This window comes from Camelina sativa, chromosome 8 (genome assembly GCF_000633955.1).
Source record: "Camelina sativa cultivar DH55 chromosome 8, Cs, whole genome shotgun sequence".
NCBI classification, from domain to species: domain Eukaryota; kingdom Viridiplantae; phylum Streptophyta; class Magnoliopsida; order Brassicales; family Brassicaceae; genus Camelina; species Camelina sativa.
Window position 1 is genome coordinate 2,884,382 of NC_025692.1, and position 26,699 is coordinate 2,911,080.

General features: G+C 36.0%; 4 protein-coding genes and 1 long non-coding RNA gene across 5 annotated transcripts in view; 2 read left to right on the forward strand and 3 right to left on the reverse strand.

Annotated features, from left to right (window-relative positions):
* Positions 1-5,620, reverse strand: part of LOC104709151 (nipped-B-like protein) — an 11,723-nt gene extending 6,103 nt beyond the window's left edge. Inside the window, exons 1-13 of the mRNA XM_019228646.1 lie at positions 5,263-5,620; positions 4,707-4,816; positions 4,158-4,408; positions 3,998-4,085; positions 3,663-3,916; positions 3,270-3,377; positions 3,043-3,154; positions 2,726-2,822; positions 1,797-1,983; positions 1,256-1,687; positions 639-1,177; positions 455-565; positions 23-371 (exon numbers count right to left, since the gene is read on the reverse strand). Coding sequence (XP_019084191.1) covers positions 23-371; positions 455-565; positions 639-1,177; positions 1,256-1,687; positions 1,797-1,983; positions 2,726-2,822; positions 3,043-3,154; positions 3,270-3,377; positions 3,663-3,916; positions 3,998-4,085; positions 4,158-4,408; positions 4,707-4,816; positions 5,263-5,531 — 2,907 coding nt within the window. The 5' untranslated portion in view covers positions 5,532-5,620. The remainder of the gene's footprint in view (positions 1-22; positions 372-454; positions 566-638; positions 1,178-1,255; positions 1,688-1,796; positions 1,984-2,725; positions 2,823-3,042; positions 3,155-3,269; positions 3,378-3,662; positions 3,917-3,997; positions 4,086-4,157; positions 4,409-4,706; positions 4,817-5,262) is intronic.
* On the reverse strand, positions 7,699-11,144 carry LOC104705834 (ribosome biogenesis protein WDR12 homolog). Its single transcript, XM_010421919.2, has 14 exons — positions 10,914-11,144; positions 10,577-10,677; positions 10,290-10,396; positions 9,902-9,937; positions 9,701-9,786; positions 9,496-9,554; positions 9,307-9,417; positions 9,080-9,205; positions 8,782-8,925; positions 8,547-8,655; positions 8,321-8,457; positions 8,204-8,239; positions 8,023-8,118; positions 7,699-7,879 (listed from the first exon to the last, which is right to left on the reverse strand). Exons 1-13 carry the CDS (start codon positions 11,068-11,070, stop codon positions 8,026-8,028), a joined length of 1,302 nt encoding a protein of 433 aa, XP_010420221.1. The 5' UTR covers positions 11,071-11,144; the 3' UTR covers positions 7,699-7,879; positions 8,023-8,025.
* On the forward strand, positions 12,468-14,506 carry LOC104705835. Its single transcript, XM_010421920.2, has 2 exons — positions 12,468-12,776; positions 13,015-14,506. Exon 2 carries the CDS (start codon positions 13,152-13,154, stop codon positions 14,295-14,297), a length of 1,146 nt encoding a protein of 381 aa, XP_010420222.1. The 5' UTR covers positions 12,468-12,776; positions 13,015-13,151; the 3' UTR covers positions 14,298-14,506.
* Positions 14,689-18,502, reverse strand: LOC104705838 (protein LONGIFOLIA 1-like). The gene is made up of 5 exons (XM_010421922.2): positions 18,008-18,502; positions 17,674-17,729; positions 15,933-17,585; positions 15,707-15,845; positions 14,689-15,575 (listed from the first exon to the last, which is right to left on the reverse strand). Exons 1-5 carry the CDS (start codon positions 18,162-18,164, stop codon positions 14,794-14,796), a joined length of 2,787 nt encoding a protein of 928 aa, XP_010420224.1. The 5' UTR covers positions 18,165-18,502; the 3' UTR covers positions 14,689-14,793.
* LOC104705836 lies at positions 19,146-20,206 on the forward strand. The gene is made up of 4 exons (XR_754376.2): positions 19,146-19,194; positions 19,283-19,405; positions 19,760-19,880; positions 20,118-20,206. It is a non-coding gene; the product is annotated as an uncharacterized LOC104705836 (long non-coding RNA).

A 26,699-nucleotide genomic window follows, 5' to 3' on the forward strand; every position in this document is an offset into this window, starting at 1 on the left:
CAGATGAGGTCGTATTGTGCACATCTGCGTTCCCATTATGGACTTGATATGAAGTGAACTGATCCCTTGGATTTTGGTATGCTGCTCCATTGAGGTCAATTGGAGTTGGATGGCCATAGGAATTCCAATGCATCGGTTCATCTTGGATTCTAGTGTTTAGATCCATCATGTGCATATGTCCCGGAATCGAATGTTGTTGGTATGTTCCATTTCCGTGCTGAGTCTTTGTGGAATCTTTATGTAACAAAGCCTTCAAATTTGACTCGACTGCACCAGCCCGAATTTGCATTACTCGGTTTATGGAATATACAAGATACAGCGGCTCATCAGGTGATGTGAATGGAAGCAAGGCAAGGGTTTCGGTGCAATACCTGTAAAGAGAAACAGTAAAGTTAGTTTTTATATTACCACAAAGAGACTGTAAAGGTTTTTCTCTGTAGCAGCAATTACTTACTTCAGAAAGGATATTACTGATTCACTCCATGTTGGATTATCAAACTTGCGAACAATCGAAGTCATAAATTTGTTACGAGAAATCCGGTTTCCACGGATAAGCTTGTAGATCCTAGAGACACCAAGTCTAGCTTGTGTGAGAGTACTATTAGTATGATCATTTTTCCCCGACATGTTTATCGAACTCTTTTGCTGAAGACTTTGATTTGGTTCTGAAGTGACCTGGCTGATGGATTGCATGAAGATGAACNAGGTAATTCAAGAGCATCTGTTGCACAACTTCAGTCTTCGTGATCATATTTGAGTTTTCGATGTTTTCTTCTGATTCCAACTTACCAGTACTCTTGGTGTCCGTCTTGCAGTAAGACTGTAGTACAAGAAGTTGCCTCTTGCACACGCAAAACGGACAGTGCCAATTTCGACTTGGAATGTCTAGTTCCTTTAAACCCAAACAGTCAGCATGAAACCGCCTTTGACAGATTTGACAGACCAATAAGCTCCCAGCCGTTTTACCTAAACAAACAGCGCAATCTTTTGCGCAAACTTGGTCGACGCTAGTTTCACTATCAGATTCTAGTGACGTCCAGAAAATTTCTTTACTGCAGAGGACAGCATCACGTTTTAACCTTGCAGCAATTGTACCTAGCAAGTCAATGGCCATTAATCGAGCCGAGATATCTTTTGATTTCAACCCTGCATTATGCAGCAGTATGACACAGAGAACCTGCAAGATTTGACCTGTCAGTGTGGAAGAAAACATTGACTTGTAACTAGAAAAAACACAGTAACACAGTACAATTACCTCAAGGATAGGAGACACGGATGGATATTCAGGAATATTTAATGCTGTCAGTAAATCTATAACAAGATTCTCAATAATCAATTTGATCTCTGAAGCATCCTGACCCTTAAAACTGGCAAATCGTTCAAGGACACGAGTCCAGAAGAGGCAACATGTTTCTGTAGCCGCTTCATGACATTTAGTTAGGTAGCCAACATCAACTGGGATATCCAGTATGGAGTTTCCACTCGAAGCCTGTCTCGAGGTTTCAGGAAGGCTTGTGCTGTTGTGAACCAACTGAATAAGCAAAGCAGTGACCATTTGAATCTGCCTCTGTTCTTCATCAGGGAGAAGATACGCTCTCAATGCTCGTTTCGAGGAAGGTAACTTCCATAGTAATTGAGATATTTCATCTATCACATACGTTCGGTGTTGAGCATATGAATTGTATATCTGCATTAAAGCAGACATTTAAAAATATTTTAAGAACATTACTACCGGAAGACACTGATCTTTAGAACAGATAACACAGGAAAGATGTGGAGTAAATGGAAAGTCTTACACCACCGATTAAGCTAATTGATTTAAGTTGTAGAAGTTGGATGTTTTCCACCAGAAATGTCGTAATACTTGTCTTCAACAATTGTAAAATGCAACTGTCAGACAACCTTTCTACCAACAACAGGTCCTTGAGTAAGCCAAGAATAGTGCAAAGTTTCTGTTGTGCAGTATTCACTGCTCCAGAGATCCTACAAACAGAAATAGCAGATGGGAAAATGAACTAATATCACAAACAAATGGGTATTAATCAGTAAACCTGTTCACTGCCGACTTCTTCACTTTGCCGATCTTTCCTATGCGCCGCCTTTTGCTGGCTGAGCCCATGTCATGATCGTGATCATCATCATCATCACCTAGAAGAGCATGTGGCACATCGATATATTAGAATTAATAAGAACATAACTTGTGGAGTATAAACGAGAACATTGAAAACAGCATAGCATGCCGCAAGGCACAATTATTGTCAAGTTTCAGAATAGGGAATGACATGCCATGCATTGATACAGAATATANATGAATTGTATATCTGCATTAAAGCAGACATTTAAAAATATTTTAAGAATATTACTAACGGGAAGACACTGACCTTTAGAACAGAAAACACAGCAAAGATATGGAGTAAATGGAAAGTCTTACACCACCGATTAAGCTAATTGATTTCAGTTGTAGAAGTTGGATGTTTTCCACCAGAAATGTCGTAATACTTGTCTTCAACAATTGTAAAATGCAATTGTCAGACAACCTTTCTACCAACAACAGGTCCTTGAGTAAGCCAAGAATAGTGCAAAGTTTCTGTTGTGCAGTATTCACTGCTCCAGAGATCCTACAAACAGAAATAGCAGATGGGAAAATGAACCTTTTTTTTTTTTTTTTTTGAACGAATGGGAAAATGAACTAATATCACAAACAAATGGGTATTAATCAGTAAACCTGTTCACTGCCGACTTCTTCACTTTGCCGATCTTTCCTATGCGCCGCCTTTTGCTGGCTGAGCCCATGTCATGATCGTGATCATCATCATCATCACCTAGAAGAGCATGTGGCACATCGATATATTAGAATTAATAAGAACATAACTTGTGGAGTATAAATGAGAACATTGAAAACAGCATAGTATGCCTGCGGCACAATCATTGTGCTTACATACTAGGATAATTATCAAGTTTCAGAATAGGGAATGACATGCCATGCATTGAAACAGAATATTTATAGCAAATAAAACTTCCAAATTAAATTGGAAAAACAACCTTCAAATGCAACATTTTCTACCGGTTTACTTGCAGTACGGTATGATGGATCATAAGCAGACATAACAGCCATCATTTGGTGCCTAGAAAACTCCAGAATTCTCTCAATTATCTGATTGAGAAAAGTATAGAGATAAAGATGAGTCACAAATATGGTCAAACGGTAGCAGTGTGCAGATAATAAATTAGCAGACTTCAGGGAAAACAAACACTTAAGAAGCCCTCACCTCCTCCTTGTAGAGCTGCTTTGGCATATCACTGTTGGCCATCACTGCAAGTGATGCATGGATTGACTCAAGGGCACCAAGAACCAATAACACTGAATCTGAATCTGCCTGAAATGTTATTGCGTAGAAAATGTTAGGTAAAAAGAAAAAGAAAAAACGTATTTGTCACCTCTAAGATTAAAAGTGATAATTCAACACACAGGCAGAAGAAATAAATCATTAATGCATCCTTGCAAGTCTAAGAAACTATATTTCGATCAGGGAAATGATGAATTTGATTGAAAGCTAAATTGTATGATAAAATAGTCCATGAGTCAACTGCAACATGAGAGAATCCCCACAACTGTAAAGCATGAGAGGAGCATATAGAGAGCCAAACAGAAAATTACTCACATGTTCACTATAAATGGACAAGCCTTCTGCCCTGTGTATCTGATGATCCAGAGTGTGCAATAACCTCGATAGAATATCAACAGGTACCATATGCAGAAGCATTTTCGACCGTATAGTCATCAATTCATTTACAAGAACACGGACTTCATCAACAGGCACTGATGACCACTCTGCTTCATCCCTATCATCACCAGAGACTTCAGCTCTGCCACAGAAGTCTTCCAACATCTCACAAAAGCTTGTTACAATGGACTCTAAACAAGAGTTAAGAAACTACAATTAGTTAGAGGGTAGGGGTAAATGCAATGAAAACAAGGAAACGAGGACAAAAAGACCTTGCAGCACAGATGGATCTGGTTGAACTGAAAACGAGTCATCTTTACGTTTCTTCTTTCCCTTTGGCTTCTTGGAAGCAGAAATTTCCTGCAATTTAATTTGGTTATGCCCACACATAAGAAAGCCACTTGTAGGTGACGATTATGATAATGGTCTTACATTCATGGTACTCGTTTCAGGCCGAGAGTCATGATACGCAGAAACATCTTTCGGTGACTGGTTTGTCAAAGGTTCGTGGTGCAAACTATGATCTTCAAGATGATTTGATCGCAATACCCTTTTCACAGGTTCAGGTTGTATATTCCTAGCTAAATGATTATCCGTCTGCCGTTGAATCTGGACAGGAACACTTAGCTCAGAAGTTATCTTTTGAGGCTCTTCATTGGTAAAGACTGAATCGCAGGTCGGACCTGATTAATTTAAAAATAGTGATAAATAATAAACCCAAACATGTTGAATCTCTATTATACACAAACGCAATAACAACCAAACAACTAGAAAAGCATAGCACAATGGAACGTGGAATAGAGGTTCCAATACCACCTGACTGGATGAACAAAGAAGGAAGATCACTTCTTAAATGCATCTTAAATGCGTACCAAATATTTGAAAAAACATAAAGGATTCTTCAATATTTCCCCCGAAATCTGTAATTACTCCATAGGACAGTTCAGCCAAAAAAGGAAAAAATGAGAAGGTTTCATTTACCGGGGATAACATACTCAAATGCTCCAGGATTGCATCGTAGAACTTGATCGTATAACTGAGAATGCTCCACAGAATCACGATTAAGAGCCATAGCCTCGTTTCGAAGATCCCTGTAAGATAAAATTCAGAGAAAAAATAAGTTATTCTCGATATGACTTTCCCCGTGAAACAGAAAGTGCCCTCCAGCATCACTTAATTCAAGGTTAGCTTTGAAAATAACCGCTTTAACCAGTACAGAACAATATGTTACTGATCACTTCACCAGCAAAATTACCAAAACCTGAAGACGTAAACATTATATATTCTTCTTTATATTACTAACCTGTACAAAATCAAGCCAATAAAACAACAGATTATCGTAAATTAGCTGATCCGTTAGCTTCACATATGAAACACGAGATAATCAAATTAACAGTACTAACAACGAGTTAGATTCATGTATTAGATTCTCAAACCAAATTTCACCAATCCAATTGACAAAGAACACAAACTTGTTTCTGATTCCCAGAAGCGAATTATAGTTGCCAAATATAAAAACGATAGATCGATCGCTTACAGATAAGAAACGTCAGTCTCGTGAAGCATATTTGCGATTCTACTGGATTGCGCTAGAATCTCACTGCGATCCAACGACCTATAACCACTACGTTGGGCAACCTCATCGAAGAGCTTGAACTCCCCAGGCTCAGCGGCACCGCAAAATAAAGGTAACGACGGTAGCGGCAAGTAAGGAGCAGCCTCGGACTGAACAGTATTAGCCAAACCAATCCCGAACTGAGTCGAAGTCGAAGTCGAACCCCAGCCGGAACTGCTTTGATTGCTCATCTTCGGGATCGAACTGTAGTCACGAATTCAAAAAATTAGGGTTTCTAGGTATTCAGATTCCGGAAAAATTCGAAGAATCAAAGAGGAATTTGAGGGGGATTGAAGCAAGTGTGAAGNTGCGATTCTACTGGATTGCGCTAGAATCTCACTGCGATCCAACGACCTGTAACCACTACGTTGGGCAACCTCATCGAAGAGCTTGAACTCCCCAGGCTCAGCGGCACCGCAGAATAAAGGTAACGACGGTAGCGGCAAGTTAGGAGCAGCCTCGGACTGAACAGTATTAGCCAAACCAATCCCGAACTGAGTCGAAGTCGAAGTCGAACCCCAGCCGGAACTGCTTTGATTGCTCATCTTCGGGATCGAACTGTAGTCACGAATTCAAAAAATTAGGGTTTCTAGGTATTCAGATTCCGGAAAAATTCGAAGAATCAAAGAGGAATTTGAGGGGGATTGAAGCAAGTGTGAAGAGTCATGGAGAGAATTGAGACCTAGATTTGGGAATTAGGGAAGAATTTAGAGGAAATTAGTAAGAGATGCAATTGGCGGGGAAAGTTAGTAATTGAGAAATCTTCCCCTGGAATTTTCCATCCTTTTTTTTTTTCGAGAACATTAAAATGATTATTAAGGTTTTTTACCTACTTTGAAATACGTTTTTACCCTCGACTCTCACTTGATATAATAAACCAAAGCAGTTAACAATCGTGGAGTGAGCCAGGGGTAGTTTCGGGTAATAACATTTTATTTTCGTAGTCAGTGTGGTTTTGATTTTTTAAAACAATAAGTTAACTGATTAATGATAATAGTTTCAACAAGATATTCATTTTCTTTTTTGTTGGAATAAAACACGATGTTTATTTATACATTTTTTTTTTCTGCTACTAAGGAAGTAGTGGGCTAGGCCTAGTAATCTCCCAGGATCCAGGACCAGTTTTTGATATTTCTTTCTTTTTTTTTTTTTTTTTTTGCCGAAGATATGCATTTTCATTTGTAATGTTTAAAACTATATCCTTTGGAAGATATATGAAATATGATTGCAAGTAAAATATATATCATACATCTAATATATGTATTCTACGATATTTCATTCCTCCATTAACCCTAGCCCTGGCGTTCGGATTATCGGATCGGATTTTTCGGATCTATAATTCTAAAATCCGTTCGGATATTTTCAAATTTTGGATTCGGATCGGATTCGGATTGGATTTTCGGATTTGGATTCGGTTATCCGAAGTACTCAAAAATCTAAAATTTTCTGTCCAAATCTATTTAAACTACTTGAAATGAACTAAAATATCTAAAAAATACACTTATTTTTTACCTAAATATACTCAAAAATAGTTGTAATTCATAAAAATATTTAAAATATCCAAAAAATTAAACTTTTAGACACCTAAGTTATTACAACTTATATTTTGGGCATGTTTGGATATCCATTCGGATTTCGGTTCGGATCGGGTTCAGATTTGGATTTTCGGATCCTTAAATTTAGAATCCGTTCGGATATTTCTAAATTTTCAGTTCGGATTGGATTGGATTTTTAGGCTCGGATTCGGATCGGTTTTTTCGGATTCGGATATTATGCCCAGGCCTAATTAACCCTTCGAAAGAGGAAAATTTATAAGATTGATGTTAAAAAAAGAAATAACAACATATATCAGTCTGTAGTATATAAGTTTTCATTTAAAAACTCGAATTAGCAATGTTGGCCACGTTGGAAAATATGACTCTATGATGAAGTTCTGTCTTGGAAAACTCCAAAGAGAAATATGTTGGAAATGCAACATCGAAATCTCATGGGAAAAGAACGAACAAACTTTTTTTTTCTTTTTTCTTTGTGGAGTGGTTTTGGTTTTGGTTTTGGTTTGGGTCTTAAAAAGACTTATGTAGTGAGCATTTCGATTTCCATTACAGACAAAAATACTCGTATACGTCGTAATACGTTTTAATATTTATGAAGAAATGAGATAAGATCCCTATTGTTTGTAACTAATTGCAAGGATTTGGTTCATACATTAGTCGGATCCTAAATAATGGTCTTCGTTGCACTCACACTTATTATACGTCAATTCGTTGTATTCAGTATTTTTAATGTAAAGTAGGTGATCATCTTCGAGTTTTACTTTTCCGCCAAAGGAAGCATAACAAAAATAGCATGTCAGACAACAACACAAACAAATACAACTTTTCTAATAACCGATAGAATTGCTTCCCAGCAGAAAGTATAATTTAATTCAACATTTCAAAATTTGAAGAGTATACAAAACATTAAAGACAATAAGCTTCCTCCAGTAGAACTTACAACAGTCTCCTTCCAAGATCGGGGGGACTCGTTGATCAATATGTTTCTGAATATCACATTTCATGTAAGAAAAGAATTAGTCGAAAGATTTCGGATTTCAGATCTCTTAAGAAATTGATTGACTAGTGTTTCTTTGTTCCACATTTTATGTAGGATCATTTATGGTAAAAAAGATTTAGGATTCCATACCTTTTAAGAAATTGCGATTCCGGAAGAAATCCGCAAGTTAGAGTCTGCTCCTCCACTGATTACGTTCTCTCCTTTCCACCAGTCCGCAGATAAAACCTTTCAATCCAAGTATTTTGGCACCATTAGTAACGAAGAAAACTATAAGAGTAGACAATCGAAGATACGATTGTCTTTACTTTACCTTGTCATTGTGTGTCTCGATAATTGATAATGGCCACTGCAAAAGGAAGAAAACTTGTGTCAAAAGAGGGAAAACTGTGGGTTACAGCGGAAAGGAGTGTGTGTGCTTTGTTATTACAGCGGTTCTAAGATCCCAGAGCATGATTTTGCCATCATAGGAAGCGGAGAGCAAGTGATACCAAGAGCTTCTGTGCCATTTACAGGCGGAAATCCATGATGAGTGTGAAGAGAATTGAAAAATGGGAGCGGATGTTCCTACAGAGTTAATGAAAAGAGTTTATCAACCGTGTCATACAAACCCGGTCTGGTAATTGATTTGGCGTGTGTGCGTATGGATCTCTTACCTGGCTTACGAGGATCCCATACTCTAAGGATTGGATCTGAGCCCCCAGCAGCTATAAGTGCAGAACCTTCCCCGCCAACATCAACCGTGTTGAGAGCTTTTCCACAAAACTAGAATTTGACAGAAACAAACCGGCTCTAAGCTTTGGTGGAAACAACTTAAAAGCACTATTTTTACAACAACGACGTGTCTACTGTATTAAAATATATGATGAAAAGGAAAGTGAGAAGGCATACCAAATTCAAAGAATCTTTCCCTGTCTCAACGTCCCATCTCCTTACAGAATGGTCCCATGAAGCGGAATAAATTACATCATGCTCTGGCCAAACAACTGATGAGACGCACTGTGTGTGTCCAACAAGTGTAGTCACCGCCTCTCCCTGTAAGAAATTCAATATCATAATTGATATCAGACACTAGAACTGAAAAAAAACACAACTACTGGAGTACATCTCTCTCTCTTTCTCTTGATTTGAAGAGCAGATTGAACGTTTCAAAAGATTTTGCATATCATCCAGACTTTATTGCGGGTACCTCTGATTGAGATTCGTCAGCCTGATTATTCCCTTTTCTTTTCTTCACTGGTACTGACTCCCCTTCTGAGGTAGACTGATTCGTGTTCCATAGATTGATAGTGCAATCCCATGAACTTGAGCAAACCTAAATTACATTATACAACAAAAATATGGTCAGCTCGAAGATATATAGTAAATTAGACTCGCTTGCAAAACACAAGTAAAGTGCAAGGAATAACAGCAAACCATGTCCCCGGATTTCTGAGCTGAAACACTTTGCACTGACGCCTTGTGCCCACGTAATATTTTGTAAGCCGTAACTCTTGTAGAAGAGTCGACAGATTCATCTGCATCAAACTTCATACAGGCAGAGATGATTTAAGTCGGATGAAAATAACCTTTTGGTTTTAAGTATGCTATATTATCTATCTTTACCTTAAACAATCTCAATGTCCGATCTTTAGAGGCAGTGGCTACAGTAACAGTTTCTGCATCTGGATGCAAGAATCAACACCAAAAGACAAAAGTTAGAAAAGGTAAGGAAGTGATTGATGGGCAAAAAAAGAAAAAATCCTTTTTGTTAATAGCATTTGTTAGTACAGAACACGCATAGTACAGAGTTCTCATGCTATGCTCATACCTTTGGAATTAACTACAGCAACAGAGGAGATAGCCCCAGAGTGGCCTTCTAATATGTGTGAACACGATCCAGCAGAACTCCATACCCTTATCAAGAAGAAAAACTAAATAATTTAAGATTCTTGCAAATGTTGAAAGCAATACAAAAAGACAGAAGATAACTGGATGCATACAAGATAGAATAGATGAGTCAAATGATTACCTTCCTAAACCGTCATAGCAGCCAGTCAAAATGAACCTGCAAGTGACAAAAGCGAGATCAAGGCAACCAAAAACACAAAATTTATTAACAAGAACAAATGACTAATACTCTATTAACAGCTATTTGATCACCTGAATTGTTTAGTGTTAAGCTAAATCCACAGAAGGAACAAATTAAGTATAATTCTAAGAACAATGATATGGCAGTCAGTATCAGTTCTATAATTTACCATATGGCATCAACCAACAGGTGGTTATGCAAAAAAAATCGAATAAGACATTTGAAAATTAATTTACTGGTGTAACAGAAAAATAACTCATAAAAGACGGCAACTTACAGGGCCATTATACATCATAAAGTAAAGCAGTAGAAGAAAAAAAAACTATACCTGGGAGAAGAACCATTAACCGCACTGACCCAGTCATTATGCAACGAGGGTTCTTCCTCCTTCCTTGGTGTCACAGCCCTTATGTATTCGATTTCAAGAGTTCGTTCCTGCAGGAACCAAAGAAGTTAATTAAGTATATGTTTCCAAGATAAAGAGCTACAGATTAATTATATATAGCTGTAGACGCCCCATTGAAATTAAAGGCCAATATTTGCTAAGCCTCAGGAAATGAAATGTACAACAAGGTTGGTGTGAAACAGTTGAAAGACTAGGATTCAAAATATTACCGCTGATATTCCTTTGGCCAGAAGAAACTCTTCGAGTGACATCCGAATAAGCTCCCCATCAATCAGGAAATCAAATGGCTCAGTTTTCCACTCAGGATTATCTGTTCATCCAAAGATAATCTCATCATACACCTCAATACATAATCATTACAAGAAGACTATTACATAATCCAGTTAAAAAATTAAAAGATATTTTCATGTACGCTCTCTAATTCATAAGAACAAACAAGTTCCTAGATAGACCTATACCACTCTCTAGTAACATTAACAATTGAAAACTACAATCCCTACAAAAATTAACGAGGTACAGTGGAGATATGGAGAGAAGAGAGTCTACCCGATTGGATAATAGAATTGACAATGGAAGAAAGGCCGAGACGAGTGACATTGGAAGGGATGGCGACGGAGTTGACCGGAACTTTGAACGGTGAGTCAAGCTTCGTCACGAACTTAACGTGAAGTCTTCTTGATACATCTTCTCCGTCGACATCCATTTTTTTTGTTTTGCCTCTTGACTTCTCCGAATGGGACTCTGATAAATTAGGGTTCTGGCTGGAGTGGGGAAGAATCACCTAGACACAGGGTTTAAGGATATTATTTAAATTACGGAATTGACCTCCTTTCCCGGTTTAGTTCAGACCGGGTACTCGGACCAGTGGGAAACTGCGGTTCGACTACTTTTATATAGGATCAATTTTGGGCCCAAAGTCTCAGGCCTCTGCTTAGAAAAAATGTTTACTAGCAGAAAAAGCCCATGGAGCCCTATCATAATAACAGCTTTTTGTCATCATCATATGTAGACTTCACATCTTGACTACATATGGAATTTTCATTCATAATTTTGAATATAAAAAAAAAATTTCTCTGGTCAACAAATTAAAAAATATCGAATCCAATTCAATAAGCAATTATTAAAATTAATTTTTGCCTTTTGCCTCGATTAACTAAACTAAAAACCTATATAATCAAAGACATAGATGTGTTATATTAAAAACTACTGTAAATTTTATCAATTTTAGAATGAAGATTAATGTTTATCCAACATTCCAACAGCAGTTATTTTGAGTTAAAATGGTTATCATTGTCTTTATGCAACATCTTCATAATCATAGAAAAAATTTGTAGGAATATAAGATAAAAGAAACAAAAGTATATATTTAAAAAAAGTAAAAACTATTTCAATCATCAATTGTTGTTACTACGATTTTGTGTTGAACAGAGCTATCTGCACAAAATTTAAAACCAAAAACTTATTAAATTAAAAGCTATCACTATTTTTATAAAAGAGTTTGAATGTTTGAGAGGTTGGAGATGTTTTTTTGCGGTATTTCCAAAAATGTAAAAAAAGATTTCGAAAAAAAAGATTAAAAATAAATTACGAAAATGTAATGGCTATTTTGTTTATCACGAAACGTTGTCGTTGCGATTTCATAATGAACAAAACTAACTGAATTTACCATTAGTAGTAACAAAACTAACACTTATTACATGATGATGATACTTTAGGTATAAAATTTTAATTATTATTTTTTGATTAGAATTTAAAGTTAAAAAATATAGTAACGACTATTTTTTTGTCACGAAACGCTGTCGTTGCGACTTTATAACGAACATAACTAACTGAATTTGCCATTAGTGGTAACAAAAATACAAAAGTAACACTTATTACATGGTACTTTCATTACAGTCTATAAAATTTTGATTGATTTTTTAATTAAGAAATTTCTTGATTGGAATTTAAAATTAAAATATAGGAAAACTTGTTTGTAATGAAAAATTAAGGAGAGAAAAAAAAAACACACAAGAAAAGAAGGACAGGTGTCAAATGGATAGAGCATTGTCACGGAGATCGCTATCTGCTCGGTCGTGAAATTATCATTCCCTCTTTTCTCTAATCATCTGCTTCCGCTTATATAAGTTAGTCGAAAAACTCATTCGTTTCAATATCTCTCTCTCTGGATCGAGGGGTTTAAGCTGGGTTTTTTTCTTTTCTTTCATCGCTGCCCTAGAATTTGGCGCCTTTCTGCTTCGATTTGGGTTTCTTGGTACCTCCGTAATCCAGTAAATTTCTCCCAATTTTACTCCTTTCGTTAGGGTTTCCCATTGAGTTTCTTCGCCGGAGTTTGTCTGGTCCTTCTTCCTAGTTGATTCTGCTGCTCGGGGTGGTTTTTTTTTTACAATGGGGAAGTCTTCTTCTCCGGTAAGCATTTCATCTCTCTTTTAACGGATTCGTAATTAATCGGTGAACCCGACTCGCTGAGTTTCTAGGGTTTTCGCTTGGGGTAACGATTGGTTTTTAATTGGATGAAAGAATTGATATTTATCGAAGTTCAGTTTTCGTTTCTTGAATTGGGCATCTGGGTTCTTATCTCCTTAGTTCAATTTCTGTTTACATTGTCGAATTTGATGTTTATTTCTCCCTCTTGTTGCTTTATAAGGTACCGAGATGAGAACCTAGTTGGGATTGGGATTGAGCTAAACCAAACTTGGTCTTAAAGGAATGCGCTTTTCGTTGGGTTGATTCAAGAAATGGTTCTACATGTTACGTTGTATAAAGTTGTAATAAAGGTTGAACATGATCAATGGAGGAGGGGAGGGTGGGAGTCAGCGGAGAGAAGTACACGGGAAAAGAAGTGTTTTTCGTGGCAGTGATTTTGAGTATGCTCTCGCTAGAATGGCTGTGGCGCAGATATGTGAGAGCGTTGAGATGAACAGTTATCAGGAGTCACAGGCACGCGAAGGTGTGAGATTCAGTTCTTTTCAAGAGACTGCTCTTGAAACATTTACCGATGTAGTGATCAAGTACATCCAGAACGTTGGGAAGACTGCGCAGTTCTATGCTAATATGGCTGGTAGAGTAGAAGGTAATGCTCTGGACATTGTTCAAGCACTGGAGGATCTTGGATCTGGACTTGGTTTCGACGGGGCTCATGATGTTGAGCATTGTCTCGCTGATTCTGGTGTAGTCAAGGATATTATTCGTTATACCGGAGAAGCTGAGGAATTGCCTTTCGTTTATTCTCTTCCTCGTTTCCCTTTTAACAGAGGAAAAAGACCAGCTCCTAGCTTTTTGGAGATCGGAGTAGAGCCACCAGATGAGCATATTCCAGTTTGGCTTCCGGCATTTCCTGAAACCAAGATGTCTAACGGGTCAGAGGAGACTAATGTTGACAAAATAGAAGGGAATGTTGACAAAATAGAAGAGGATGTGGAAAGTAGAGAAAATGGACAATCTTTGTTGAGTATGCAGCAGTCTGTCGATATCGAGAGATTAAAGGTTCAGAAATCCATGGATCAAAAGGATGTTCAGAAACCAACAGAGGAACCGGAAGGTAACCCGTTTCTTGCTGCACCACTTTGGGCTGGAGAGAAGAACGTGGCACGTGTGTTTTGCCCGTCAGAGCTTACAAAGGGAGAAATTAGCACTGACCACGTTCCTGAGAAACGTATGAGCAAAACCCATCACATTCCAGCACTTGAGGCATATGCTATATCTGACAAGACCAGATTAGCTGAAACGGAAGATGGAGATAAAAGAGATGGTGCAAGAACACAACAAGCTTTGCTTCGTTTCAAGATTGAGACTCGAAAAGCCCCTGTGTGTTGGACGATAAACCAGTGCTTAGAGGAAAAGGGTTGGTTTCAAGAGGATGGAGACAAGACGGAGAAGAAGGTAGAACTCGAAGAAAAGCGAGAAAGTATTGACACAGATGTAAAATAGGTATTTTGTCATTTAGAGTGTAGACGGAATATCTTTGGATCCTGAGTTTAGTGATAGTTTGCAATTGAATACATGACCTTTAGGGAAAAATATTTTTTTTACTGACTCGAACTGCCAGAGGAAGAGAAGGGTGTTCGGTCTTTAACATCATTTGCTGGTGAAACATTCTTTTTTTTTTTTAAATGAAACTATCCTCAATTCTAGTTAAACTTGATTCCTTTAGGTGTGGCAGGGTTGGTAATTCAAACTTAATTCAAAATTGTCGGAAGAGAGGTGGTGTTTGTTCTTTATATATTAATTGAGGTCTGCTGAAACATTCTTCTTAAAAAATATGACATTATTGAGCTTTATCTTGAGTTGAGTCTTTACATCAACAATTAAGATGAGAACCTAAGAAAGGGTTCAGAGAACCAAGAAACCATATGCTCTCAACTCTGTAAAATGGATGATTTAGATTCCTTGATTTACAATTCTAAGTGAAGATTAATTAGGAATATTAGCAATGGAAAAGCTGCCTTGGTTGCCCACTGAGCATTCCTGGAAAAGCTGCAACTGCACTTGTCATAACTTCACTAATTAAGTCCTTGAAGATTAGCCTCTCAATGTCTAACACTAACCCCGGTGTCTCTCCTTCAATCTCCTTCCAGTTCATGCCATGGCTTTGTAGGTCCTCCCAAATGAGGTCTTCATCGTCCTCATCCAAGATACACTTGGAGTTTCGTTGTAATCGATCGATCTCTGAACACAGAGTTTGCAGAAGCTCTTTCCCTCTTGAATTCTTTTCGGTTATCCTTAGCCGGCTGATCGATGATACTATGGATGGTTGCTTCGTACACCCATCTGCAGCAAATCTGCGAGCCAAGATCTCGTTGATGGTGTCAAATACGAGCTTCCTCTTGCTTCTCTCTATCAGGTTCGCTGTTTGTTGTTGTCCGTATCCTCTGCCTTTGTGCTTGTTGTCCTGTAGACTCACATTGCTTGTCTTGTTCTGTTCCAGTACAAAGAAAAGGTTCGGGTTGATCGGTAGGTGTGCTTGGTGCAGCTGAATGCTTATCATGCTGTAGTCGATATCTCTTAGGAGCCCTGCTGCTGACAGTATCTCTGCTGCGTACTTGTGGTCACCATTTTTGAATTCACCATCTTCTTCCATTAAACCCTCAATAAGTTCGGCATCAGACTGCTTTAGACTCGCGTTACTCTCAGGCCACACAATTGATCTACATAAGTTGCTGTGCTTGTTCATCCACTGGGACTCTTCAGAACTTAGATTGTCGTCTTCTGTTGCAAGAAAGATAGTAAAGGTGAGAATATTAGACACAAAACTTGCAACATGATCATAATTATTTTGTAGGCTCAGGAGAAAAATTGAATACTAGTTTGAAGTTTTTTGAACCTTCCCAGTGACTCACCTTTAAAGATGGATATCTTCCTCACAGGGGATGGTGAATCATCTTCGTCGAAGGCTACATCAAGAACTGAAACTGGACTGGGCTGCTCCACTGTAACTTTCAGAGGTTTTGGCAATGACCTCATTCCCAACTCTGGACTCTGCATTGGTAAATAGATGAGATTATGTGAGACATGCACTAGTGAATAACTTGAAAAGTGAATTTGCAACAGGGGACAAGTTTATACCCTTTGTTTCGGGGTGTGCTGCTCTGTGATGTCGCTGTTCCTCTCAAAGTTATACCTGCTTGTAACCTCAGTATCAAGGTTAGAAGCCAAGCTTACGTTGCTGTCAGATCTTTGACTTCTAAAGTCACTACTTTCGTCACTTAAACGGTCTTCAGATTGCTGCAAGCCACGAGATTTTAGCCCTTGTTTTCTTCTCGGTGAGGCTGACTCTGTCTGTTGCCTACTGATTTGTTGTTGTCTTTGGTTCTTGTTCGGTTCTGGTTTTGGAGATGTCGGTCGAGACTGCTTCTCGAACCCGAGCTTCTTCGGTGGTGTTCTTGGGCTGACACTAGGCTTCTGAATCTTCCCTGACTTGGCCATGTCACTTTTCGACTGTAAAGGTCTGGTACTAGCGCTTTTCATTGTGGAATCTGTCTGGCCCTTGTAAAATCCCGGCCTCGGGGTCACACCCATGGCACTCTGCTTCCTCGGAATGACGTTCTGGGTTTGCCTCAGGTTTCCAACCTTGATGTTTGCTAAAGCAACATTACGCGGGGCGAAAGATGCAGAACCAGAAATGCCTGTCTCTTTGAAGACTGGAGCCGCAGCTGCTTTCATAACCACGATAGAGGAAGCTTTGAAGTTCTTTGATGACGGGCTTGTTGCAGATGGAACTGGCTGATCAGTTCTCTGCATAAAATTGGTTTTGTTGTCATCATCTTTGCTTATTAAGTGCTGCGTCTTCTCCATCGCTTCGAGTATTTGCTTAAGAGCTCTGAGGTCTTTCTCGGACTTTTTGAACTCAAGCTGCGAAAGCCGCTTCTGTATCTCACCATAAACTGTCAGCGTAGTAGCGTCTGCTGCTTTGACTTGATTCTTTGCACCATCCACTTGCGTCCATGGAGCTGCTTTCATAGGAAACTTAGCAGGCATCATCTCCTTGATAGAATCAGAACTTCTTGATCTTTGTAGATCTATTTCCACTCGAGAAGTTGGCCTCGGGGAGTCACAGAAGCGATTCTCTCTATCCTGGACGGCCACAGGTTCGTCTGGAATGACTTCAAGACCCATCAGTTTTGCAACGACGCTTGATGTTGTTCTTCTGTGACCCGTTACAAGCTCTTGCGGCTCTGGTGAACAACTAGATTTTGCGCTTCTGAAGGAATTCGATCTGCTGTCTAATGACAACCTTGGGGTCTCTTTTAACTTGGGGACTGTCTTTCTCGTTTCCCTCTCATCGTAAGAGAACCGAGGACTGTCCTTCAGCTTCACTACTCTCCTCCCCTCGCTCCATCCGTTAGAACTCCGAGATGGTGATGATTCTTTGAGAAGAGACACATTAGCTCTGGCTGATTTTGGCTGCTGAGACAAGGCTTCTTCATCTCTGGTTCTTGTCTCCTTATGAATGGAGCTTCTTACAAGCTCCCGCAAATCACTCGGCATCACTAAACCACCCCACCTTGGCGAACCATAGGTCGGTTCTCTTGCTGAATTCTCACCATTGTTCGTTTGAATCAAACAGGGCTGTTCAAACTGAGAAGCCGTGGTGCTAATATCTGCAGATGAGAAGCTAGAGGAGCATGGTGAAGAAGAAAACGACAACCTCGAGGATGATTCAGAGGAGACTCCCTTATGTTTCTCCTTTGCTGCAGCTTTCTTCTTCTTACTCTTCTCCTGCAATTCCAGTAAATTTCACTTTTTTTAATATACATTTTCTTCCATTGAAATTATCAATTTCTCTCTATTGGTTACCGATTATTACCGTTTCCTTGTTATCCGTTGAAATGTTGATATCACCGACATTGTCACTTGTTTTGCCTGTAAAAGAATTCCCCACCAAAATTAACTTTTTTTAACCAATAGATAGTTCTGTTAGGTATACCACCTATAGAGAAATTCTAAAGACAAGACATGTTCTATAGTTGTGGTCCTGAACTGAACCTTGGATTTAGGATTTTAGTCAGGAACTAGAATACAAAAAGCAATGTATTCTGTTAATGAACTTTTTCCTTTGAAACGTTTAATTTTTCTCCTTGCAGGTTTTAATGGAGAAGACATTTGCAAGCAAAGACTAATAAGAGAGAAGAGAATGTTACCTGAAGGCAGAGACTTGAGCTCATCTCCGGTGACGGCAACACGTCTCGGTGGATAATGTTGCCGGTAAAACACCTGAAAGATCCCATTCATACACCCAATCTGTTTATTCAGATTTGGATTCTCATCTGACAAGTTATACAAAAGCTTAGCCGACATTTTTCTTCTTGTTCTTCTTTGTCTTCTCTACTCTTGTTTCAGAAAGTGTTTTGACTCTAACAAACTTTGAAACTCTAAGATTCTCTCATTACCAATTCTTGAAAAATCTCCAGTTTCTGACTTTTCCTCTGTTTTGTGTCTCAGAGGAAGTAAATTTAGAAGAAGAAGAAGAGACAGGAGGACAAAGAAGAACCCAGCATTAAGACAGAGGTAAAGCTACTTGTGAAGTTATGACCAGACAAGGAATTAGGTTTCTCTGTATCTGTTCTCTTGGAGGGTTCCTTGAAGAAGAAAGAAAGAAAAGTTTTTTTTGTGGTTTGTGGTCTTTGAGAGAAGTGAAGTCTGTAAAAAGGCAAAGAGCTCTGGCTACAATTATATGGAGAAGCTCCTTTTCAAAGCATATATAAAAAACATCGGTTATGTAATAATGTAATGTACGTAGGTACACATACACATGCGTGTACATATGTATTCGTGTGTATCCGTATAGATTTATACATGTAAGAGAATGTAAATAGTTTTTTTTAAAGATAAAATTTATGACAAAGCTCTGAAAAAATCTGCTTGGGAATAATGAGGTATCTAGTTTTTATGCATCTCTGATGAAAGTGATGCACATGAAAGCACAGACCAAAAATTAAATTCGTTTTTTTTTATTTATGCAATAAGGAAAAAATGATAGTATTGGATAAATCACTTCATTTTGTAGTTTATTTGATTTTTCAATCCTAGAATCTATATACATATGTTTATCTAACTAGTGGGTGGATGTCTGTTTGCTTCTTTTTATGGTCACCACCAATGGTGAGGTGAATGCATCTACTTTTTATTAATATCTTACAAACAAATTAGATGGTACAATTTACTAACAAATGTTAATAAATTAGTGAACAGAGAAAGGAGATAATAAATGAAAAAAAAAAAGAAAAAAAAGAGGCTTTCCTTACACATCCATGTGGACAAAATAATGTGNACAAGCTCCCGCAAATCACTCGGCATCACTAAACCACCCCACCTTGGCGAACCATAGGTCGGTTCTCTTGCTGAATTCTCACCATTGTTCGTTTGAATCAAACAGGGCTGTTCAAACTGAGAAGCCGTGGTGCTAATATCTGCAGATGAGAAGCTAGAGGAGCATGGTGAAGAAGAAAACGACAACCTCGAGGATGATTCAGAGGAGACTCCCTTATGTTTCTCCTTTGCTGCAGCTTTCTTCTTCTTACTCTTCTCCTGCAATTCCAGTAAATTTCACTTTTTTAAATATACATTTTCTTCCATTGAAATTATCAATTTCTCTCTATTGGTTACCGATTATTACCGTTTCCTTGTTATCCGTTGAAATGTTGATATCACCGACATTGTCACTTGTTTTGCCTGTAAAAGAATTCCCCACCAAAATTAACTTTTTTTAACCAATAGATAGTTCTGTTAGGTATACCACCTATAGAGAAATTCTAAAGACAAGACATGTTCTATAGTTGTGGTCCTGAACTGAACCTTGGATTTAGGATTTTAGTCAGGAACTAGAATACAAAAAGCAATGTATTCTGTTAATGAACTTTTTCCTTTGAAACGTTTAATTTTTCTCCTTGCAGGTTTTAATGGAGAAGACATTTGCAAGCAAAGACTAATAAGAGAGAAGAGAATGTTACCTGAAGGCAGAGACTTGAGCTCATCTCCGGTGACGGCAACACGTCTCGGTGGATAATGTTGCCGGTAAAACACCTGAAAGATCCCATTCATACACCCAATCTGTTTATTCAGATTTGGATTCTCATCTGACAAGTTATACAAAAGCTTAGCTGACATTTTTCTTCTTGTTCTTCTTTGTCTTCTCTACTCTTGTTTCAGAAAGTGTTTTGACTCTAACAAACTTTGAAACTCTAAGATTCTCTCATTACCAATTCTTGAAAAATCTCCAGTTTCTGACTTTTCCTCTGTTTTGTGTCTCAGAGGAAGTAAATTTAGAAGAAGAAGAAGAGACAGGAGGACAAAGAAGAACCCAGCATTAAGACAGAGGTAAAGCTACTTGTGAAGTTATGACCAGACAAGGAATTAGGTTTCTCTGTATCTGTTCTCTTGGAGGGTTCCTTGAAGAAGAAAGAAAGAAAAGTTTTTTTTGTGGTTTGTGGTCTTTGAGAGAAGTGAAGTCTGTAAAAAGGCAAAGAGCTCTGGCTACAATTATATGGAGAAGCTCCTTTTCAAAGCATATATAAAAAACATCGGTTATGTAATAATGTAATGTACGTAGGTACACATACACATGCGTGTACATATGTATTCGTGTGTATCCGTATAGATTTATACATGTAAGAGAATGTAAATAGTTTTTTTTAAAGATAAAATTTATGACAAAGCTCTGAAAAAATCTGCTTGGGAATAATGAGGTATCTAGTTTTTATGCATCTCTGATGAAAGTGATGCACATGAAAGCACAGACCAAAAATTAAATTCGTTTTTTTTTATTTATGCAATAAGGAAAAAATGATAGTATTGGATAAATCACTTCATTTTGTAGTTTATTTGATTTTTCAATCCTAGAATCTATATACATATGTTTATCTAACTAGTGGGTGGATGTCTGTTTGCTTCTTTTTATGGTCACCACCAATGGTGAGGTGAATGCATCTACTTTTTATTAATATCTTACAAACAAATTAGATGGTACAATTTACTAACAAATGTTAATAAATTAGTGAACAGAGAAAGGAGATAATAAATGAAAAAAAAAAAGAAAAAAAAGAGGCTTTCCTTACACATCCATGTGGACAAAATAATGTGGGTGGGTCTCTTAAGTCTTTGGTGCCCCTTCACATATGCATGTGGAGTTTGTCAGAGACAGACAGCAGAATATTTATTTTCTAACAAATAAATATATAAAGAGAAAAAAAATCAATGAAAATAAAGAGAAGAAAACTGGATTTCCTAATGGCCAAAAACAAAACTATAATTAAATTGTTTACGGAGAAAGTGGATTGGTGCACTGGAAGAAAAGCTTGCATGGTCTGAGATTGGTGGGTCTTGCAAAAGAATAATTTCTTTTGGCTTTCACAAAAGAATAATCTAATTCTTGAAAATGAATTTCTTATTTTGAAAAGTGTTTTGTGTATTTTCCGGATGATTTTTAATAGTTCTAAGCATTTTGAATCACATCTAATTACCTTCAGCCTTGATTATATTAATTATGAGTTTAGATTTTGGGTTATTTGGTTATAAAATTTTACTGCAAAATTTTAGATTTTATAAAATGTTCCTAGTACTATTAAATTACAAAATATGATTCAGAGAAAATTAAAATCTTAAATATTCTCCAAAATAGTACAGCCTTAAATTATTGCATTTAATCACTCTTTTGTCTATGATAAAGTTGTTCATTGCTTTTGAAATATATAATGAATTTGTTTCATTGGAATTTAATAGAAAGTGAGGAATTTAAGCTTGTATTATCAGGTAGAATTAGGGCTGGGCAAAATAACCGATAACCAAATAACCGACCGAAACCGAACCGAAAAAAACCAAACCGAACCGAACCGAAATTCTTCAAATACCCGAATGGTTAGTAAAAATCTATATCCAAACTAACCGAAACCGAACCGAACCGAACCGACAATTAAATGGTTAACCGAAATATCCGAAAACCTAGAAGATATCAAATATTATATACTTAATATTATGCAAAACTATAAAATAAACTTAAAATATAAATTATTTCTAGATTCAAAACAATTAAATATTTTAAATAATCAATATATGTAAATGTTATTATTTTGAATTTACAAAGTTAAATACTATTTTGTAAAATTGAATCAATATTTTTCCCTTTTTTGTATTTTTGTTATTATATATTTGGTTAATTTTGGTTATATTCGGTTAGTTTTGGTTATATTTGGTTTATTTGGTTAATGTTAATATAATTTATGTTAGTTATGGTTATTTATTTAAATAACCAAACCGAAACCGAACCAAAAGAAACCGAACCGAACCGAACCGAAATTTTAAAAATATCCAAATGGTTATTATATTACTATATCCAAAATAACCGAAACCGAATACAACCGAACCGAAACCGAATGGTTAACCGAATGCCCAGACCTAGGTAGAATAATGTCTTTTTTTGGTTTTTGTTTTGTTTGGATGTTGATAATTTGATTTGAGAGTTTATGGCATGCGGTGTACTAGTTAGAAAAGCTTTTTGGGCAGATCACGTGGTTTTGTTCAGCTATGTGCTGTGAACAAGGTGTGGTTTGTTTAACTTACCTATTTATCATATAGTAAAATGATTTGATATGTACTTTATTTAATAGTTTTTTTTCTTTAATTAGCTTGTGGCCTTGGAAGTAACCAAGGAATATGCTGCACATGGTCAATTGGTGAACGTTGCGAATCAAGAATCATCATCATCATCTAGCTACACTCCCGTTTACCAAGCGTGTTTATAAGATTCTTATTTCCATATTATACATATGTATTGATATAATGATGTAAGTAATCAAAGATTAGTTGGTAGTTTTTTATACCAAACAAACAAAACAAGATTACCAATTTTTCTGTAAATAAAAAAAAAAACCAAATCCTTTATGAGCTGGTGGTGTCTTTGATTTTTCGTTAAAAGAACTAAGTATATATGTATACATACGTAAATTAGAAAAGATATGTTTCATTCCCAAAGATCTTGACTGGTTTAGAAACTTTAGAATGTGCGAGGAAAAACAAGAGCCAAGAGGGTACGTAAGAAGTTGAACATGGACCTTGTTTGTTTTGGTAATGTGCTTTTCTAAGTTGACTTTTTTTTGCATTGACTCTTGATCCCCAAATCGGTACATGTATCAGTTATTTACACGTCAAGCACGCCATGCATCATTTGTGACATCATGTACATTAAACCGATCCACTGAGAATGTATGTATGTTGATGTATTACTAAAGTATTAGATTGGGTTTTACTTTTTAGCAAAACCAAAATAACATCCGTAAAAAAAGAGTCACATGATAACCAAAATAACCAAAATTCATAAATTACAAAAAAAAAAAAGAGTTTAGACAGGATAACCCATCCGTAAACCTACGATTTGGAAACAGAAAAAAAAAGTAGTGGGAAACAATTGGCATGTGGAATAAATTAAATTAAAGGGACAAAATCACATGAACCAAAATTCAGTTTTGATTGAAATAATACGAATATTATTATTAATTTAGTTATTTACTTCAAATAAACCCAAGCCTCATAGTGTGGTTTTTTCACTATAAGTTTCATTATCTATTTTAATTAAGTGGCACATCATTAATTCCACTTAATTTATCATTCACCCTTTCCACATTTGTTTAGTTTCGCCANTGTGGGTGGGTCTCTTAAGTCTTTGGTGCCCCTTCACATATGCATGTGGAGTTTGTCAGAGACAGACAGCAGAATATTTATTTTCTAACAAATAAATATATAAAGAGAAAAAAAATCAATGAAAATAAAGAGAAGAAAACTGGATTTCCTAATGGCCAAAAACAAAACTATAATTAAATTGTTTAGGGGGAAAGTGGATTGGTGCACTGGAAGAAAAGCTTGCATGGTATGAGATTGGTGGGTCTTACAAAAGAATAATTTCTTTTGGCTTCACAAAAGAATAATCTAATTCTTGAAAATGAATTTCTTATTTTGAAAAGTGTTTTGTGTATTTTCCGGATGATTTTTAGTAGTTCTAAGCATTTTGAATCACATCTAATTATCTTCAGTCTTGTTTCTTAATTATGAGTTTAGATTTTGGGTTATTTGGTTATAAAATTTTACAGCAAATTTTTTGATTTTATAAAATGTTCCTAGCTAGTACTATTAAATTACAAAATATGGTTCAGAAAAAATTAAATCTTAAGTATTCTCCAAAATAGTACAGCCTTAAATTATTGCATTTAATCACTCTTTTTGTCTATGATAAAGTTGTTCATTGCTTTTGAAATATATATAATAAATTTGTTTCATTATAATAGAAAGTGATGAATTTAAGCTTGTATTATCAGGTAGAATAATGTCTTATTTTGGTTTTTGTTTTGTTTGGATGTTGATAATTTGATTTGAGAGTTTATGGCATGCGGTGTACTAGTTAGAAAAGCTTTTTGGGCAGATCACGTGGTTTTGTTCAGCTATGTGCTGTGAACAAGGTGTGGTTTGTTTAACTTACCTATTTATCATATAGTAAAATGATTTGATATGTACTTTATTTAATAGTTTTTTTTCTTTAATTAGCTTGTGGCCTTGGAAGTAACCAAGGAATATGCTGCACATGGTCAATTGGTGAACGTTGCGAATCAAGAATCATCATCATCATCTAGCTACACTCCCGTTTACCAAGCGTGTTTATAAGATTCTTATTTCCATATTATACATATGTATTGATATAATGATGTAAGTAATCAAAGATTAGTTGGTAGTTTTTTATACCAAACAAACAAAACAAGATTACCAATTTTTCTGTAAATAAAAAAAAAAACCAAATCCTTTATGAGCTGGTGGTGTCTTTGATTTTTCGTTAAAAGAACTAAGTATATATGTATACATACGTAAATTAGAAAAGATATGTTTCATTCCCAAAGATCTTGACTGGTTTAGAAACTTTAGAATGTGCGAGGAAAAACAAGAGCCAAGAGGGTACGTAAGAAGTTGAACATGGACCTTGTTTGTTTTGGTAATGTGCTTTTCTAAGTTGACTTTTTTTTGCATTGACTCTTGATCCCCAAATCGGTACATGTATCAGTTATTTACACGTCAAGCACGCCATGCATCATTTGTGACATCATGTACATTAAACCGATCCACTGAGAATGTATGTATGTTGATGTATTACTAAAGTATTAGATTGGGTTTTACTTTTTAGCAAAACCAAAATAACATCCGTAAAAAAAGAGTCACATGATAACCAAAATAACCAAAATTCATAAATTACAAAAAAAAAAAAGAGTTTAGACAGGATAACCCATCCGTAAACCTACGATTTGGAAACAGAAAAAAAAAGTAGTGGGAAACAATTGGCATGTGGAATAAATTAAATTAAAGGGACAAAATCACATGAACCAAAATTCAGTTTTGATTGAAATAATACGAATATTATTATTAATTTAGTTATTTACTTCAAATAAACCCAAGCCTCATAGTGTGGTTTTTTCACTATAAGTTTCATTATCTATTTTAATTAAGTGGCACATCATTAATTCCACTTAATTTATCATTCACCCTTTCCACATTTGTTTAGTTTCGCCATAACTATACACAATAATATGTATCTTGTTTAAGCGTTTAGATCAATTGATAAATTTTTGAAGATTTGTGAGTCTAACTTAGTTTTTTGGGTCAAATCAAAGATTAAATCTGATAAAAACACATACATATTTCATATTTGTGGTGTAATAGACAGAGTCATAGAGAGAGCACCAATTTAGTAAAAAGAGTGGATATGAATTTAATTAAGCTATATTACTAATTAAGGAAAAGGACATTTAATTTCTTCATATGTGTATGCGAATAGGCAGACAAAGTAATAAATTCTCTCATAGAAATGCGATTCGTGAGACCGTNGAATTTCTTATTTTGAAAAGTGTTTTGTGTATTTTCCGGATGATTTTTAATAGTTCTAAGCATTTTGAATCACATCTAATTACCTTCAGCCTTGATTATATTAATTATGAGTTTAGATTTTGGGTTATTTGGTTATAAAATTTTACTGCAAAATTTTAGATTTTATAAAATGTTCCTAGTACTATTAAATTACAAAATATGATTCAGAGAAAATTAAAATCTTAAATATTCTCCAAAATAGTACAGCCTTAAATTATTGCATTTAATCACTCTTTTGTCTATGATAAAGTTGTTCATTGCTTTTGAAATATATAATGAATTTGTTTCATTGGAATTTAATAGAAAGTGAGGAATTTAAGCTTGTATTATCAGGTAGAATTAGGGCTGGGCAAAATAACCGATAACCAAATAACCGACCGAAACCGAACCGAAAAAAACCAAACCGAACCGAACCGAAATTCTTCAAATACCCGAATGGTTAGTAAAAATCTATATCCAAACTAACCGAAACCGAACCGAACCGAACCGACAATTAAATGGTTAACCGAAATATCCGAAAACCTAGAAGATATCAAATATTATATACTTAATATTATGCAAAACTATAAAATAAACTTAAAATATAAATTATTTCTAGATTCAAAACAATTAAATATTTTAAATAATCAATATATGTAAATGTTATTATTTTGAATTTACAAAGTTAAATACTATTTTGTAAAATTGAATCCATATTTTTCCCTTTTTTGTATTTTTGTTATTGTATATTTGGTTAATTTTGGTTATATTCGGTTAGTTTTGGTTATATTTGGTTTATTTGGTTAATGTTAATATAATTTATGTTAGTTATGGTTATTTATTTAAATAACCAAACCGAAACCGAACCGAAAGAAACCGAACCGAACCGAACCGAAATTTCAAAAATATCCAAATGGTTACTATATTACTATATCCAAAATAACCGAAACCGAATACAAC